The sequence below is a fragment of the Orbicella faveolata genome, unplaced genomic scaffold (genome assembly GCF_042242905.1).
Source record: "Orbicella faveolata isolate gen_17 unplaced genomic scaffold, um_ofav_v1 contig_24, whole genome shotgun sequence".
NCBI classification, from domain to species: Eukaryota; Metazoa; Cnidaria; class Anthozoa; order Scleractinia; family Merulinidae; genus Orbicella; species Orbicella faveolata.
Window position 1 is genome coordinate 12,625,001 of NW_028301552.1, and position 17,833 is coordinate 12,642,833.

Here is a 17,833-nt window from a genome sequence, read left to right on the forward strand (position 1 = left end):
GAAACGAAAATTGCCTCGAATTAGCGAGAGGTTCGAGTTGTGGAAGGTTCGGGTTACCAAGAGTAAAACTAAGGTAAATGTACTCATTAAGGAAATCCAGGGGAAATAGAGGAAATTACCCCCAAAAAATCCAAATTGGTATTCAGAAAAGATTGATAGGGAAGGCTAAGATAGACCGAATTAAGGTGCTGAAGCTATACAACTAATGAAACGGCAAGTTTTAAGTTCGCCCAGGAAGCGAGAACGAATCCGTTATGACACTTTTCTGTTCAATGTTGTTTTCGTCGAGGTGAACAAAGATATTGAATATCACTCTATGGGACGCCAACATTCGCTTTTGCTAATCAGTACCTCATTGTATACAGTGGTGCTTTTGTCTTCTGCGGTTCCACATGGTGCAGTTATCATTATTTTAGGTGCTTTTGTGATTCTATGCAGAGTATTTTTATTGTTTGCTTAAACTGTTGTGGTAGATTAACATAAGACAGACTTTGCGTTGACAGAAAAGGCGCAACAATATTAAACCAGCGTAGATTACATAGCCTTACAATGTGCCGGCTGTTGTTCAACCGTCGGCATTGAAACAAGCTCGCTCTACTGGCAATATTGTCATCAGTGAACTACTCTTGAAGAAGACCGCCGCGTGTTAATTCCAACCACCGATGGCATCTTTGAGTTTCTTGGCGACTTTGTTAGTGTGCTTAGCTGGTTTAATTTTGTTTGCCATTCAGTTTTACTTTTTGAAAACTCGTCAACCGGAGCAGATCAGCCTTGCTTGTACAGGTAAGCTAAAACTGACCAAATGATTACAAAGGATAAGTTTGATGTGCAAAGTTTAACCGTACGTAATGACAGATCAATGGTGAATTTAGCGTTGTGCTCGTTCACTTTGTTTCCTAGCTGCTTGCTTGTATAAGGACTGATTATAATACAATGTAACATAGATCAATTAGCCTTAAACTTTCTCATGATGGCAAACGGGATATTTTAGCCTGCCTTAGATTATGTCGATTGAGAGGTAGGAGAGAAAAAATGATCCGGTTCACCCATAACTATTGTACTCTTTTCGCTCATGTAGAAAAAGATACCGAAATTGAAGGATTTTTTTGGCCGTTCGTAAGAACACTGGGCATTTCCACTACAGTGCCTCAAAAGCCATTGATTCCCTTATAATTTTACGTCAGTTTAAATAACCAGGCTTTGATATCGTTTTTGTTAGAGTTCTCATGTATTCAGTAGATGAAGCGGAAATCAGTTGCATAAGCTCGATCCTTCTTAATTTTAAGGTCACTGTATACCTTTTGAAGTGCCTCACTTCCAAGCGATGCAGCGCGTCTGGTTTAAACTGTAGATTCCTAAACCCCTACATGTATACCATATAAAGCTTATAGAGCTGGCTATCAAACTATACCAGGAATTTTGAAATAAAATAATTTATCGAATATTTCATGACATCTAAATACGAGCGTCCGAATCACCTTTATAAATTCACAAGTCAAAGCGAATTTTGTTTTTCGTTAACTAAAATTGTCTCTCAGTTTCTGGGCCTAAAGCGCTAAAAAAAGTGTCTGCGTTTTACCATATTCTATTTCAGTGAATAGTTACAAAACATTTTAAAATAGGATTAAACTGGGTGATCGTAAAAGAATCCCCCCCCGGAGGAAATTTAAAAAGATAGTTCGAAACAAAAAATCCGCAGACGCGTGTTTGTTGTTTACATGCCCAACAAGCTGCTGTTCAAACTTGAGGCCAAACGAACAAATTTCTAATTACGTCTTCATTGAGCACAACTACCGAAAACAATCGCTTAATTACGCACTGACTTATAACTAGTTTACCGAAATGGTACAAAATGCTGCCGAAGGAAAGGAGGATGCAAGGAGTGTCAATGCAGAGCAGGTTTGTTCCCATGCAGAACTCAGGATTGTCGGAAACATTAACAAACTGGTTTATTGAACTTTTCGGATTACAGCACACAGCCGCATTAACTCACAAGTACACCTGGAGTTTCTAGAAACTTCTCCTAGGCCCCATTTATATGGTCTCGGGTATCCGAGACAACCCTACTCCCGAGTTACCCTGGCCTCGGCAACTTTTAGCTTACTCCTTTGTAAAATTCAACCAACCGTTTACATTAGTATCTCGAACCCGGGCGTCTCGGGGAGGCAAGACAACTTTGGTAACCCTGGGCAAGCGGGACAACTTTTCTTCCTATAAACGCTTGAGCTATTAAACTGTGTCAACTCTCGGCGTGGCGAGTGTCACGTAATGCCTGGATTTAGGATTTAAAGCAGAATTTCGTATCAAGGAAACTGGCTATTAATTATTCAGCCTGCTTGGTATATGTGTTGGGAATTGCATAAATTTGGGTTTTGAGTGCCTTTAATTTGCCTTAATGTGATGTTATTTCGGTTATAAGAAAAGAAGTGAGAATGGGATATCCAGCCTTGAAAACAAAATAGCAGAATTTGAAAATAAATAACTAAATAAATAAACAAAAAAATAAATAAATAAATAAATAAAAATTAAACAAAACGGTGAAGAAACAAAAGGTAAAAGATGCTTAAATGCAAAGTAACATCCTTTGCTTTATGTGTTTAGACCGCTGCAAGCAAAGTCCGAGTAAAACCTTTTTTAGTGACCTCCCTGTCAATATATGTCATATATGACTGATATTAGAAAAGTGATCTTCTGCTTCACTGCTTCAGCAAATCGTTCAGGAGCTTGCTTTAGTTGAGATCAGCGACTATCTGACTGACTCATTAACATCCATGAGTAAAAAACGGATAACTATGAATTGAATTGGAACAAAGGAAATTTTCACGCTTAATGAGATGGATACATAAAGTTCATCATTTTTCTACGATGTTTCCGGCCAAAATAGGTTTTATCGACAAAAGAGTGAAAGACAAAGCTCTAACAAGAGAAATCTCTTGGCCCTAGTGAAGACCGGCGTTAGGCCCGTTCCGCTCATGCATCGAACACAAAGAGCGGCGTTTGGTTCAGTTTTGTTCGTCAATTAGATTCGTCAAACAAAAAGGCTCCGCTGAATTTTGCGGCACATTCATTCGACGTTCTACTCATGCAGTTTCAATAAAACGGCGCTCATGATTGGTCCAAAATTGAGTGGTGTGACTAGACGCGTATGAAGCGTAACAAAAAATCCATCGCGTATCGGGATTCAACTTTTTGTTTTCGATGCTTAAGAAACGGAGCTGTACAACGAGCGAGTTTCTTTGACTTTAATTCATTTTTGCCGTTTTCTTTGGGTCAACAGGCCATGCTACCTTATGAGATTTCATATTTGCAATTTGAATTAAACAAGAGGAAACTTCACTAACCACATTTTAAAACGACATTAACCGAGCGAATAAATTTGCTTCCGCTAAAATATTGCTTTTACAGGATTACAGTATCATTGAACTCTTAGCGCAGCTTTGCCTCGTCGAATTTTTTTTTACCACTGGTCTCCACGAATTCTGTTTGACACAAGTACGCCGCTTGAACTGGCCTCTCTCCAAGGTCGCTCTAAAGTCGATCCCATGCATCGGCGCCTCATTGGAGTGGCCTTTGGACCAGGCGTTACTTAATCCTGTGAGACACTAGGTGATTTATACAACGATCGCGCTAGGATCGATTAAAAGCTGCTGATCGAAAAAAGAGCCCACGTTCCTCTCCCGAACTCGCGGCTGGACGCGTGGACTTGGCATTGTTAATTTCGACCAATAGGATATCTGCTTACACTCAGCCGTCTCTTCTCGGAGACGAACGTTGACTGGACTCGAGTGAGACGCGGAGATCGCAGCCAATTTGCTCACCAGCGAAAATCGAGAGCGAGTTTCGCCGTTGATGGACACGGGACACTAGGCGATTATTTACGCCGATCACGGCAATTTGCCACTTTAATTTTGTTTCCAGGCTCCAGGCATGGCTGTTGTTCGCCATTTTGAAAAGTCATGTGATGAAATCGCCCAACCTGATCGGTTAACTTTACTGGTGATAAGCTGCGATGTGCGATACATGAGCGCGGAGTGCGAGCACGAGCACTAAGTACGAGTCCTAAATATCCGCCCATAGTTACGCCATTGTTTTTGCTGATTGGTTGCTTTATGTCAAACGTGTGCTACTTTTATACTGTACTTTGCAGAGTGATTCCGTTTTAGTTTGTAGACTGGTAGCCAGAAAGGAAAATTACAGTTAAATGAGGACACGATTTATATTTGTAATAAAATCTCACACGCACGGATTTGTGTTTATTTCAACAGGAAACCCAACAGAAATGATGATCACGTGGGTAACTTTTAAGCCCACAGTGAACCACAATGTTAAGTACAATGTTCATGGTGAACCACTCAGTCTGAACGCGACAGGTACCATGACAAAATTCACCGACGGCGGATGGGAACACAGGGTCCTGTATATACACAAGACAAAGCTGACCGGGTTGACTCCGAATCAAGCATACGGTAGGTCAATTACTTCCATATTAAAAGCAAAAGTTATTTGCACTCTTCTTTAATATTTTATTCGGCCGGAAAAACAATATTCTTAAAGAATATTGTTTTCCCGGCCAAGGCTGAATATTCGTTTTTTTCTGCCGAAATATTATTGTGAATATTCTTAGATTATGGCGCGTGACATTTCTGTTTTCGAATGTAGTTTTACGGGCGTTGAAGATGGTGACGCACATAACTTCTTGCAGAAATGTTATCAGCATCGAACATACGGCTAGTGCTGTTTTTGTTGCTTTTTGGTTAGTTTCGACGAAGAATTTTATACGGTTTAGTTAAAAACATATAATTGTATTTTATTTACATATTTTCAACGGACAAAATGATATTCTTTTCAAAATCTCTGCCTAGGGTTTATTCTTAAAATATTCTCAAAATTTTGGAAATTTCAGGATCAATATTCTTATAAATTATATTCAGTCTTATAAAAAAGAAAGAGTGTATTCTATTTTACGTTAAAATTCCGAACAGTATAAGCTCATACTACTGTACAAGCAAGTTCAGACCCCACCATGGTACAAGGCGGTGGGATGCGTCTCATTAACGCTTTTGCATCCAGAATACTTTGCTACTTTTGAAAAGCGGTGTCATACCAGAAGAACCAAATATTTCACCGATTACTAAATGTCAACAGTTCTTAAAAGTCAAGTCAATTTGCATCTAGCATGATGAGATTTAAAATGCGGTTGCTATGGCATTGTCAAATGGCGGGAAAACAAATAACGCATCAAACGTTCTGTGAAGGATGAATTCAGTGCCACTAAAAGTTTTAGCATTGAGAAACACGTCAAGGGGGTGGGGGAAAGGGTGGGGCATCCTCCCACTTTCCATTCAAAAAGGCCAGGGGTTAAACTACCGTCGTTGTAGACCAACCATCTTACAGGGTAGGGTGCTATTTGATTTTAGATTACCGTTGTGGAGGAGACAGTTCCTGGAGTGACGTGTACACTTTCAAAACTTTCAGGAGTGGAGATAGTTGGAGCCCTCGCTTTGCAGTGTATGGAGATTTGGGTACAGGCGGTCAGTCGCTTTCGATCTTGAAAGAAGAAGCGAAACAAGGAAACTTTGATGTCATCCTACATGTTGGTTAGAACAAACTGCTGTTATTCTTGTCATCTTTAATGCTATAGACATAGAGAGTTGATAGAATCTAAACATGCCTTCAAGAATGAATTTGGAACCAACTTCTACTAAGCATGAATATAACGGTTTTCTGTTTGTTTCTGAAGTACTAATGGCTTTCTTTAATCCTTTACTCAGGTGACTTTGCGTACGACATGCACTCGGTAAGTCATCGTTTCCTTTTACATAGCGGCCTTTTATTGCATGGAGATTAATTTAATTTTTTCAGGGTAACTTCCTAGAGCTTACTAACAGCCTAGTGAACAATCTTGTAAAGAAAAGCAACGTGCATGAGCCCGCGATGGTTGTGCGATCTCTTCTGATGACCATACACCTTTGGCGTGTAAACAAAATAGCCCTGTTTAGGTGTTGGCCCCGAATAATGTGCACATTTATAAAATCCGTTTTATCGTATGTTGAAGATGAACAAAATCCTGCGACGTGATTTGCTACTCGCGCAGGCTTGATGAAGCTATACCACAAGGAAAAGGTGTTATGTCTGTCATATAAATAACCCTTCACTGACCAGGCTTCTCCCGTGAAGATGTTTAGTTATTGTGTGTTCATATTCCTCGACTGCGCATTCTTCCATCTTGACTTCAAGCTTGATCAGCCAGTTAATGTCACTTGTTTGTTATTTTTCAAGGCCGCTTGGAGCAGCAAGTTCGCTGATCGGATCGACCCCTGATAATATCGCATCCAGATCTCCCTCCGTTTGAAGCTTGGCCGTGGGAGATCTGAGCTCCAGATTACACCACTGATTGAATTGTTCTTTTGTTTTACAGGACAATGCGCGGGTTGGTGATAAGTTCATGAACGAGATTCAACCAATCGCTGCCCGAGTACCATACATGACGTGTCCAGGAAATCACGACACTGCCTAGTAAGTTACGTGATCTATTGCTGTACTTGAAAACTATCGTTCCTAGGCCTCGGTCCCTTTAGTCAGCCAAACAGGTTGGGTTGAGGCTTACCGCCGGTCTATTTGGATATTACGAAACGTCAGAAAAAGAAAAGAAGCAAAACTTGCGAAACCAGTTATTCGTATACAGATAATCAAGTGACTTCAAGTGCAATTAAATTTAAAAAAATGGCAAAGAGGGTTAATCTCAGGGGAAGAAAGACTTTTGAAGTCATCTGCTTCATTCCTTTTGCTATGTTCTCTTTCAGCAATTTTTCAAACTACAAAAACAGGTTTTCCATGCCAGGCAAAAACATGTTTTACAGGTACGAACAAGATTAAATTCACTTTTTAAGCAGACTAGCGTGTAACTTCTTGATACCAATCATTTCACGATGGTTTTACAGTTGGAACATTGGTCCAGCCCACATTATAAGCATTTCCACTGAGTTTTACTTCAGACTCCAATATGGATCGCACCAAATCGGTAATCAGTACAGGTGGTTAGAAGCTGATCTCAAGGTAATGATATGATGTTATAATACACTTAATTACTGGTCCCGTAGGAAACAGTTATTTTTGTTTTCCTGAGAATCTGAGAATCCGAGACGAAGTCGAGGGAAACATCGATATTCAAGGGAAAACAAAACTAACTGTTTCCAAAGGGACCAGTGATTAAGTGTTTTGTCATATAGCTGGAGTTTAATGTGAAGTTATAAGGCAAGAAGAATTCAAAGAAACCTCTGGTTTGGTGGGAGAGCGGGACACAATTGCGTAACAGTTGACTGCATAGGTATTTTCTAATTTTCTCTAATATTGAACAGTTCTGGATCTTTGGGACAATTTACATTATCTCGATGATGCATGAAGAGCGTTTGGATTGTTTCATTAATTATTGAACTCATTAAGGAGATTAGGTCGAGATCACAATAAGCCGGTCGAACTTCTCACAGTGCTTTAACTCTTTTGTTGACAGGAGGCGACGACATTGATTAATCGAGCGAAACGTCCGTGGATTATCACAATGGGTCACAGACCAATGTATTGCTCAAACGATGATGGCGACGACTGCGCCAAAAAGGAAAGTGTGGTAAGCTGGTAAACTTCAACATAACAATAAAAGCATGCTTTTAGAGCTCTCATTCCGTTTGGGAGATTTTATTCGAAGGTCTTTTTTCCTGAATCATTATACGTAATCAGTACCTTGTCGGTAGACTGTTCACAGCCCTCTATTTTCTCGTATTTTCATTTGATGGTACTCGCGGATAGAATGTTTAAGCAAGCAACCGGAACGATGGTCCTGTTGGTATACGTTGGATCAATAGTGATCTAATCGGCTTCACATATAAAATGAAGAATACAAAAGCAGAAACCGACACAACGTAGAATGATGTTTTGAAGGTGTACTATATTTCGGCTGGCCAAACCAGCATTCTTCAGGTACAATGAGAATTTTTTACATTGGGACGTGTTTTATGCAGCATGTTTTTGTAATACCGGAAATACGTAAAACTAATTGACAGTGTAAATTAAAGATAAGCATACGGTAAAATAAAATAACATAATAAAAGAACACAATAAAAGGAAACCGATTATATGTTTCTTCACGGATGTTCAGACCATCAGGATCAATTGTTCTGCCTTTTTGAATTAAAAAGGCTTCCCTGGCCTTACGGATAGAGTCTCGGTTCGCGAGAGAACTGGACGCCAGCGCAAAACGGAAGACTTGACTGGGTAGGGGGTGGGAACCGAGAAAAATAGAGGAGCTGTAGACATCTTTGGAAAAAAGTGAATTCCCCGTTTCTCCAGAAACGGAAACTTGTTCCCATTGGTTGAGAGGCGACAACAGTGTCATCACCTTGACAACGGCTGATCATGACTGCGTCCAGGCGCGTTTTGTGGCTTGCAGCAGTTGCCATCACTGACACGTGCCGTGATTCGTAATAAGAGCGATTGTTTTTAAAATGTAATAATAATAATGATAATAATAATAATAATAATAATCACTTTATTTAAGTGTCGATGTATTTAGCACTAATGTGCTAATTGGGGACACTGTAAATAAATAAACAAATATTTCAAATATAACATAAAGTATTAAGAATCCCAATCCTGTTCCTTAAGAGAAATTTCAGCGTTTCTTCGCTCAAGGATGAACAGATGAAGGCTACTGTTCATCTTCTTCGGTCGGAAGACGTTGTTGCAATTTAATTTTGCCGACCGGCTTTGAGGAAAGTCTAATATATCAACTCTACGCAACGGCAAAAGAAATGCAAATGTGCGAAAACTGAAACAAATCAAGAGAGATGAAAGAGCTCAGGATTCCGTCCATCGTTTTGTCAGCAAAGGAGACGAAGAAGGACGCGCTTCTGCTGATTGGCGAAGCGAAATACAAGATTGTTTTTGGAAGACAGCAAGGGACTTTTTGGATACAAAATTCCAAAACATGTTATAGAATGAAGATTCTCCGCTAACAATTGTGTCACGCTCATTGTAGTTGACGAGTGCCACACCATGTAACACCTTCGGAATATATTCCCCGCAGATATGTAAGACGTCTTACCAAGATTCCCCAAGAGAATAGCAAAAGAGCTAACGCAAATCCTACAAAAATCGGAAGGGACGCTTAATTTCGGCTTTCTCCCGCTTTTAGCAACTTTTCATGGAGTTGAAGAAGTCGTCTGAGACGATATTCTCGGCACACGAACACACGTACGTGATGTTGTTTGCATACTGATTCTTGTAATCAATTTGCCGTTCAAATTTTATTGGTCCGATTTCTTTAATTGGTCAAGGGGTGGAGCTGTAAGTAACAAGGTGATAACAGGGGGAGGAGCCTAATAAGTCCACTTTTTGCCAGAGGTCTCGCTTCGCTCGCAAACCCCACCCCCCACCCCCGCGTGCTTCGCGCTCGCTTCGCTCGCTTTTTCTTTCGCTTGCGTAAATAGAGAGGCTGTGAACAGTCTACCTTGTCGGTATGCTTCGGCGCGGCAAATCAGGTGATTTTGGTCGATCCATGGCTCGTATTTTGTGACAAAATACCCGTGGCAAATCCAAACGAGTCAGATATGCCACCGTAGATACGACTAGTTATTTACCGTGCCCAAATTTCGCCAAGTAATTATGGTATCGTAGCCATATCAGGTCAGTCGCAGGTTATCAAGATAGCAGACATGGCTTCTAATTGGCTAATTACGAATTTGGGTATGGCAATTATAGATACCATGTTGTGGCCGTCTTTTCCGTAGTATTGACCAAAACACTCTTTACGGCTTTCGAGATCTGTTAGCATTTCTGCTTCACACAGTATCAAACCAACGGCTTCAGGTTTCACGTTATTTTTATAGTAAGGACACCCAAACCATGAACACTTGACATTTTTTCTGCATTTGTTTGATGACTGCGCGATGAGGGTCCTTGACATCAAACAAAAAGACAAGTTTTTTACACTGTGAAAAGACTAATGTTTTTATTTTTATATTTTTATATAACTAGCCGTCATTGAATAGCGTGCCAACTGGAATCTCTCGGGAAAAACAACATTTAAGGTGGCTGAACACAATTTTTGATACCTGTGTTTCATTCCCCTTTTTCTCTAAAACCCTTGATCTCTCGGTCATCAAAAATGGCTGCAAGCAAGTTAACAACACAAACTTTGGTTTTTTGATGGTTAAGCCGACGTATGTGCCGTTGCCATGGCAACATGAATAAAAATGAACAGGCCTTTAAAATCGGTTTTGTTTATTTGTAGAAAATCTAGTCATTAGATTTCTTTATAATTTGCATAAAACAAGCTTGTAACGATTCTCACAAGTTAACACCATTTTGCTAATTTAACAGAGAGATCTTTAAAGGGACACAGTCAGCTTTGGGACCGCGCTGACCTGGACACTAGTTTTCTCATTTTGAAAAAAGTTCACCTCAACCTGAAATCAAAGTTCATCTAGAAATCCGCTTCAATCTTCACAGTGTTTTGCTTGATTATCAATCGTTTACTGAATAGCCTGTTTTTGAGTGTGCTTTTGCTCATTCTATGATACTATTTTTATCATATTTGGTTAAAAACAGTATGGATCGCGTCTCTGTGATATGCAAATCAGCCATGAAATGGCATCTAATACGCATGTGCTCAAGCTGACTGTGTCCCTTCTTGAAAGTTCATTGGAATATCTAGAATTTCCTTTGTTAAAGTTCAATTATTTTCAATATTCCATTTACTTATTTCCTAAAGTATTTTCGTGCCAAATTTCGTGAAATTCTAATGAGTGGCTCTCGAGAAATAGGTGTATTTCCGAGAGTGCAAATTTTCATTCAATCGCAGTTTTTTTACTTACTACGCATACGCTGCATTTAACTGGGTTCTTTCGGTAACAAAGAAAAAGCTGAGAATTGCTGGGTTCTTTGTATCGTTACCTTTTCTAACATATCTTTGTGATAAAAGACTAAAGCCATCAACACGCTGCGTTCAATTATAGAGAAAAATACCACAGATACTGCGGGTGTTGAGTAAATAAAATGATCGCTCTATTGACGGCATTTTTGCGCGAAAACTGTGTTCGGCCACCTTAAACGTAGCACGCATTCTCGTCCCTAGAGCCCACGATCCTTCTGGCCTGCGGCAGGGATCGAGAACTCCGGCCGGACCCGATTTTCTGAACATGCGCAGAGCATTCGTTTCGTATTCTCAGCCAATCAGATTTGCCAGATTTGACGGGAAGTCCGTGAATCGCGGACTTCAGGCGTTGGACCAGCCCAGAGCTCTCGATCCCTGCCGCAGGCCAGAAGGATGGTGGGCTCTGGGGACGAAAATGCCATAGCACGAGATTACGCACTTCATTTTTGCATTTGGTCTTTGTTTTGATCTTGATGTCTGCGCTGATTTTACCCTTGTAGGCGTTTTTGACCGAGACCATTCATAATAATTTTTTTTTACAAGACGATTGTCAAGTCTTCAAGAAAGCACGTTAGTGTTATGTTAATGTTAAGCGAATGATACACGGTTCAACACAGTTCAACTTTTGTTGATCAACAATTGTTGAACATTGTTGCGGCTTGTTGAAACGTTGTTGCAACTTGATGAACACTCATTCAACTTTTGCTGAGTAACAACTACCCATTTTGGCGCGAAGTTGAAATGGCGGACGAGGAAATGTTGCTGTCGCTTTGTGCTTCGAGCGTTGTCGCCGTTATTATGAAGCGTCGACAAAAAAAGACAAAAAACCGCAAAATTTGGACGCGTGAATGGTTAAGAAATAAAACTATATTCGGAGCATACTACATATACTGTTGGCAGAACTCAGAAACTTGGACATTTCAAGCTACAGAAATTTCCTGAGTGTGGATGTCACGATTTTTGTGATCCTTCGATCTTATATCGTACAGGCACGGAAAAGTCTCGTACAGATTGATCAGTTGACTGGTGTTATCAAAACTCCATTCGAACTCCGCTGATTCCAACTCTTCGGCCGCCATGTTGATATTTCCGCGAGGCCACGTGACACTAGACTCGAAAACGATTGGTTGAAGCCGTTCAACCAACGGCAACTTGTTGAACGGAATAGAGCCGAGCTCTGTTTTCGTTCAAAAACGTTCAAAAACTTTCAACATGTTTAACGGCACATTTCAACGTCCAACATCACATGATACACTGTTCAACATTTGTTGAACAGCAGCTGCAACATTTGTTGCTCAATAAATGTTGAACCGTGTATAATTGGCTTTAATATGAAACTCTTTTTGCTTTAAGGTTCGAACTGGTCTTCATTCAAAATATGGATTGGAGGATCTTCTTTACAAATATGGTAGGAACGTTTAATACTCATTTCGACACATATTCCTCGGTCTTGTTTGTGTGGAAAGGTATAAAGTATGATTACTAATTTATTATCTTATTGCGCTTTTCACAGGTGTTGATCTCATGATATGGGCTCACGAACATTCTTATGAAAGACTTTACCCAGTTTATAATCAAAAGGTAAGATAATAAAGGCGATTTGGACTTCCAAAAACTTTCAAATCTCTGGATGGAAAAAGCCCCAATGAGCCGAAACATTCTTTGCAAAGTTTTGACTTTTTAAACCCGCGATGGCCTCATGGTTAGTGCGTTCGACTCCGGATCGAGCGGTATGGGTTCGAGCCCCGGCTGGGGACATTGTGTCGCGTTCTTAGGCAAGACACTTTACTCTTACAGTGCTTCTCTCCAGGTGCATAAATGGACACCGGCGAATAAAATGCTGGGTGTAACCCTGCGATGGTCCATCATGAGGGAGTAGAAATACTTCTAGCCTCTTCATGCTACAGAAACTGGAGATAAGCGCCGGACTGATGAGCCACATAGCTTGGCTCGTATGCAGACTTTACCATAGACACAAAAAGCATTAAATACACCGGGCTCATATTTTTGGGACAATTAATCATGGCACGCTCTATCACCAATCAGAATTGATAATTCTGTAACTTGATCAGAAACTGAAGCACCTATACTAATAAGGGTAATGTTGTTATAAAAGAATCCCCATTAAGTATTACGTAATCGGCTCCTTTCTTCTTCGAAATGCCGGCCAACCTTACGATCTGAAGGAATAACTATGTAAAGAAAAATAAAGTCACGAGTGAACTATTCCACGGTACACAACGAAAAAGTGCTGAACAGCCATGCCTTCACGAATGTCTAACAATTTCTAACTAATAGCACCTTTTGGCTTACCTTACCCAAATTAGGAATTAGCCAATCAGAAGCAGTGTCTGTTGTCCTGATATCCTGCTATATCAAGTCACTGACCTGATATGACTACCATATCATGTTCACTCCTAAGTTAAGTAGTTTTTTGATGACTCAAATTGCAAAGAGGTTTTCAAAATAGAACATTGAAACTGGAAAATCCTGACGGATTACCATGACAAGAAAAATATCTCTGGAATTTCGGCTGAATTTGGGTACGATAAATGCCACGTTCGATTGGTTTCGATTGGATATCTGGCTTCGTCTACGTCACGCCAAAAACCATGGCTCAACCAACTCGCCTGGTATGCCCTCGAAGCGTTTGTATCCTTGTGAGATGTGTTCGAGTGAAATATACCCATGAGCCTAATACGACACGAAACTATGATGTAACTGTGTATCATATCAAACTTTGCGCTGTACGAGCCACATATTTTGTCAAACGAGTCCGATGTGCCGCCCTTACCGTATTCGGGCCCGTATCCGGGCATATCAGGACAGTAACTTCGGGCGCTTTCCATTCAACAAAAATCACCGGTTCAAATTTTCTGAATTTTCGCTGGTCGACTGGAACACGTCCGACCGCTACCCAGAATTCGAGGTCACGTGCTCTGCAACACAAGGCATGCTGGGTGAAACTTTGTTGTGTTTGAAAATGGCGGACTTTTTGAACATTTTCGCGGCTTTAGAGCAGGATGACTGTGAAACAATAAGTTGTACCATTCTCGATAGCATCGACGACGTAATACTTCTGGCTGCAGTTGCCTGCTTTATGCGGAGGGAATTAACTCTTGTAAATGGGGACTTCGAAGTAACTATTCCAGCGTATTTATCGGGGGAGTTCGAAAACCATTTCCGGATGACTAGGGAAACGTGTCAGTTATTGACACAAGAAATAATGCACACTGGGCGGATTCCAACTGGCAATTCATCTGGGCGGCCCGCAATTTTGCCAGAAAAACAAATACTGCTGTTCCTTTGGAGTGTGGCAAACCCGACATCTCTTGCGAATGGAACACAAAAATTTTCGATAATTCCGGAAATTCCATCAAAGAGCATGCACTCAAAACGTATTCCTAAATTTTCGAAAACTTTCCCGGAATTTTTACCGTGCCATTCAATTTCGGACCGGAAATCTCGCAATTTTTGGTCGAGTGGAACGCGCCCTTCATATCGCAAGATATCAGAACAGTGTACACGGCCTCTAATTGGCTAATTGCTAATTTGGCTACGATGATACGATCTATTCTCATGCAGACAATACAAAGCGAGGATTAAGCCGGAACGTTTTACCCTCTATCTTAATGGAGATAACATAATAATGGACCTTTTCAGCGATACGGGGGCCATTTTGAATTTTGTTGTTTCAAATAGCTATTATGGGATGCTTAGGGGGCAAATCAGTATGTATTTGCTCGCCACATTATTATAAAGGTCCATTATTGTTACCTTTTACCAATGAATGATTGTTTTCATTTCAATTTTCCTCTTACAGCTTTGTAAAGGTCCTTCAAACGAACCTTACACCAATCCATGCGCTCCAGTCCATATCATCACTGGATCAGCGGTATGGGATTTGCAAGCCGCGCTCAAAACTCGCACGGCGTTTGGAAATCAGTGTTTGATAAATTGTTTACGTTTATTTAACAAATAGAGAAGCCTAAGCCGTGTATTACTTAGGAAATAGAAAACATCTACTAGCGTTCTATCACGAATGCCGTTCTCTGATTGGCTACGCTACTTACTACCTATTCTGTGATAGCGAGTAGCGTAGCAGTGTACCCCTACATGACCTTGTTAACAAAAATGAAGGCCGCTTCTTGGAATTTTCGAAGTGTCTGTGATGAGGAGTTAGCTAAGTTTTGAACGACTAGTAGATTTATACTAAAACAATTGGATTATTCGCTCTCGAGTTCTATGCTGCGCCCTTGTCAACTATCACGCGATAGAAATCTCGAGCTCATAATAGAAACACGAGTGGAAGTTTGGAAGAACGAGAAATTCTGTGGGAACACGAGCCGCAGGCGAGTGTTTCCACAGCTTTTTCGAGTTCTCCCAAACTTTCACGAGTATTTTTAATCATTTTTAATCCTTTTATTTTAGAAAAAACGTTGTAGGGTCAGGCTCTCGTTTTCCTTCATTACTTGTACGTTATTGCTATTTATGTTAATAACATCTGGAATATATGCCATGTTACGCATGTTATGTCGTGTTGAAGTCTGCATTTGGAAAGTAGCAAGGTTTGTATCATAATCCAGTCAACTGTAGCCTCGCTTCTACTAAAAGGACCGATCACTAAGCAAAGAACTGAGAAAATGGGCTATCCGTAAACCGGAGATTTCCAGCGTTAGCCCTACGGAGAGTGACTAAGAAAGGTGATTACGGGTCGTGTACAGTAAGGAGTTGTAATATGGTTTCGTGCACAAATAGTCCCCTTTGTAACGAACACATTTTCCCAGCCCATTTGCTCTTCGTTCATATCTCGGAGCATACGCATACCGCCTTAATATTACAACAGAAATGAAAGATCAATATGAAAGAATAGTAATATATCAAACACAAAAGACCATGGCTGACCACATTTCCAAACACCGAGAAGAGAGTTGAATATAACGACGCGCAGCGGAGTATTTTTGACGAACTTCGAGGTGTTTGGAAATGTGGTCAAACAGTCTTGAGTGTTTGACATATCTTCTCAATCGAAACAAAAACTAAGGACAAAACGGAGAAATAGAATTGTAAAAATCTTTGCTGATTAAGATCAACCTCCAAACACAGTCATGGTCATGATTTTCTTTCTTTAAACGTGATGAATTATTAATGAGTTTGAGAAAAACAAGTGAAAGTTACTTTCTGAATTTCAACACGAATTTCATTTACAGGGATGTCGCGAACATCATGATCCTTTCTACCCTAAGTATGGTCCATGGACAGCGTTCCGTGCGTTAGATTACGGCTACACAAGGATGATCATACACAACAACACGCATCTTTATTTAGAACAAGTCAGTGTTGACAAGGTAAGTCCATTCATTCGGAGCATTTTCAGTCAGTATGTCCGAACATTCCTTGGAAGAAATATAGTAGATTGTCAAGTTCTCAAGTTAGTTCGTTAGCCGCTTGATTGTCTTGTTACCCAGTCGACGCCAAAGTCGTACCAGCATATTCAGTAGCATAGTAAGAATTGGTCACGTTGCGTAGCAACGTCTACTACAAAAACATAAAACTATGGAGTGCTATTCGTCCCTGACTAAGTTAATAGATCGAACTGGGATTCAGAAGTTTTGGGTTTTGGTTAGGGTAGAAAATTTGAGAACCCGAGGAAACCCTCGAAGCAAGGACAAGAACCAACACCAATCACAGCCCACTTATGAGGTTGGGCTGAGGATTCGAACCAAGACCACACTGGTGGGAGGCTAGCCTGCAATAAAGGCTTATTTTAGCGAGAGAGCGCATTTTGATTACGAGAGCGCCATTTTGGATTCAAATTCGGAAGAGCCTTCGGAAGAGACAAAAAGGCCCTGTAGGGAAAATGAGTGAGGCAGAAAAGCCAACATGGCGGCCAATCTAATCGTTCGCGAGTTACAGTTTTTGTAATACTGATAACTCGTAGACAAACGGAAAAAGCTTGCACTGCAGGCTTGTGGGAGGCGAGCGCTCTCACCTATGAACCACCCCTGCTTACCCGAATTATATATTCTCGTAAACGAATGGGACTGATAATGAATAGGCCCATCGTTCAAACTATATTATGGGGATCGCTCTTAATTCCTGTCACCATTAAGATCGTTTCGTTACGTTATTCTATACCTTTTGCAGTAAAAAAAGAAAAAAAAATCACTCATAACCAAACAAATATCATGACTCCAAGCAGAATACGGATTCCAATCCAGGTTTGGAATTGATTCCAATCACATGCACGCTTTAGTATGGTAGAGGAGGTAGACGTTGTAATGATTATGACTCAAACTTGGAATCGAAATCTTTTCGTGTTGAGTTCGTTTCGAAGACTTATTTTCTCTTAATGGTATTTTTTTTTTCAGTATCATCATAGTTTGTTTACAGCATTTATCTCGTGACATCTGTTTCGTTAACAGGGAGGGAAAGTAATTGATTATGTGTGGATCGTCAAGCACCGCCACGGACCTCAGGCCTGGATCAAACCCATGAAATAACTTTGGAGCAAATTAAGCCGCCGGCGTATTAAGGACTTGCTGGCGCGCACGTGTAGATATTTTTATTTTTTAAAGGGCGGATATTCCAGATCGAGTTCTTGTACCCATTTATAAAGGAATAAAGGACCAAACGAATGAACGATCGATAGATCGAACGCACGCATGAACCAACGAACGTACCAACGAACGACTGAACTGAACGAACAAACGAACGTATATCGCACAACTGATTCAGCAAGACACTGCCGCTCCGCAACTTTGATTTTTTTCACCCGGTTATGTTAATCAATAGCCCTGTTGTTTTGTTGGAACAGGGGCATTGCTGAAGTATCTCGTCCAGAAAGGTACAATGTATTTGGCAACCCAGTTGATTAAGTCGTTACATTTTATAGTTCCAGTTCAA

General features: G+C 40.5%; 1 protein-coding gene across 1 annotated transcript; it reads left to right on the forward strand.

Annotated features, from left to right (window-relative positions):
* The first annotated feature begins 647 nt into the window (after positions 1 to 647).
* LOC110064715 (acid phosphatase type 7-like) lies at positions 648 to 17,430 on the forward strand. The gene is made up of 13 exons (XM_089290997.1): positions 648 to 783; positions 4,266 to 4,466; positions 5,418 to 5,597; positions 5,772 to 5,797; positions 6,419 to 6,516; positions 6,804 to 6,860; positions 6,942 to 7,056; positions 7,511 to 7,624; positions 12,281 to 12,335; positions 12,441 to 12,508; positions 14,751 to 14,822; positions 16,138 to 16,275; positions 17,353 to 17,430. Exons 1-13 carry the CDS (start codon positions 663 to 665, stop codon positions 17,428 to 17,430), a joined length of 1,323 nt encoding a protein of 440 aa, XP_089147123.1. The 5' UTR covers positions 648 to 662.
* The last annotated feature ends 403 nt before the right edge of the window (positions 17,431 to 17,833 follow it).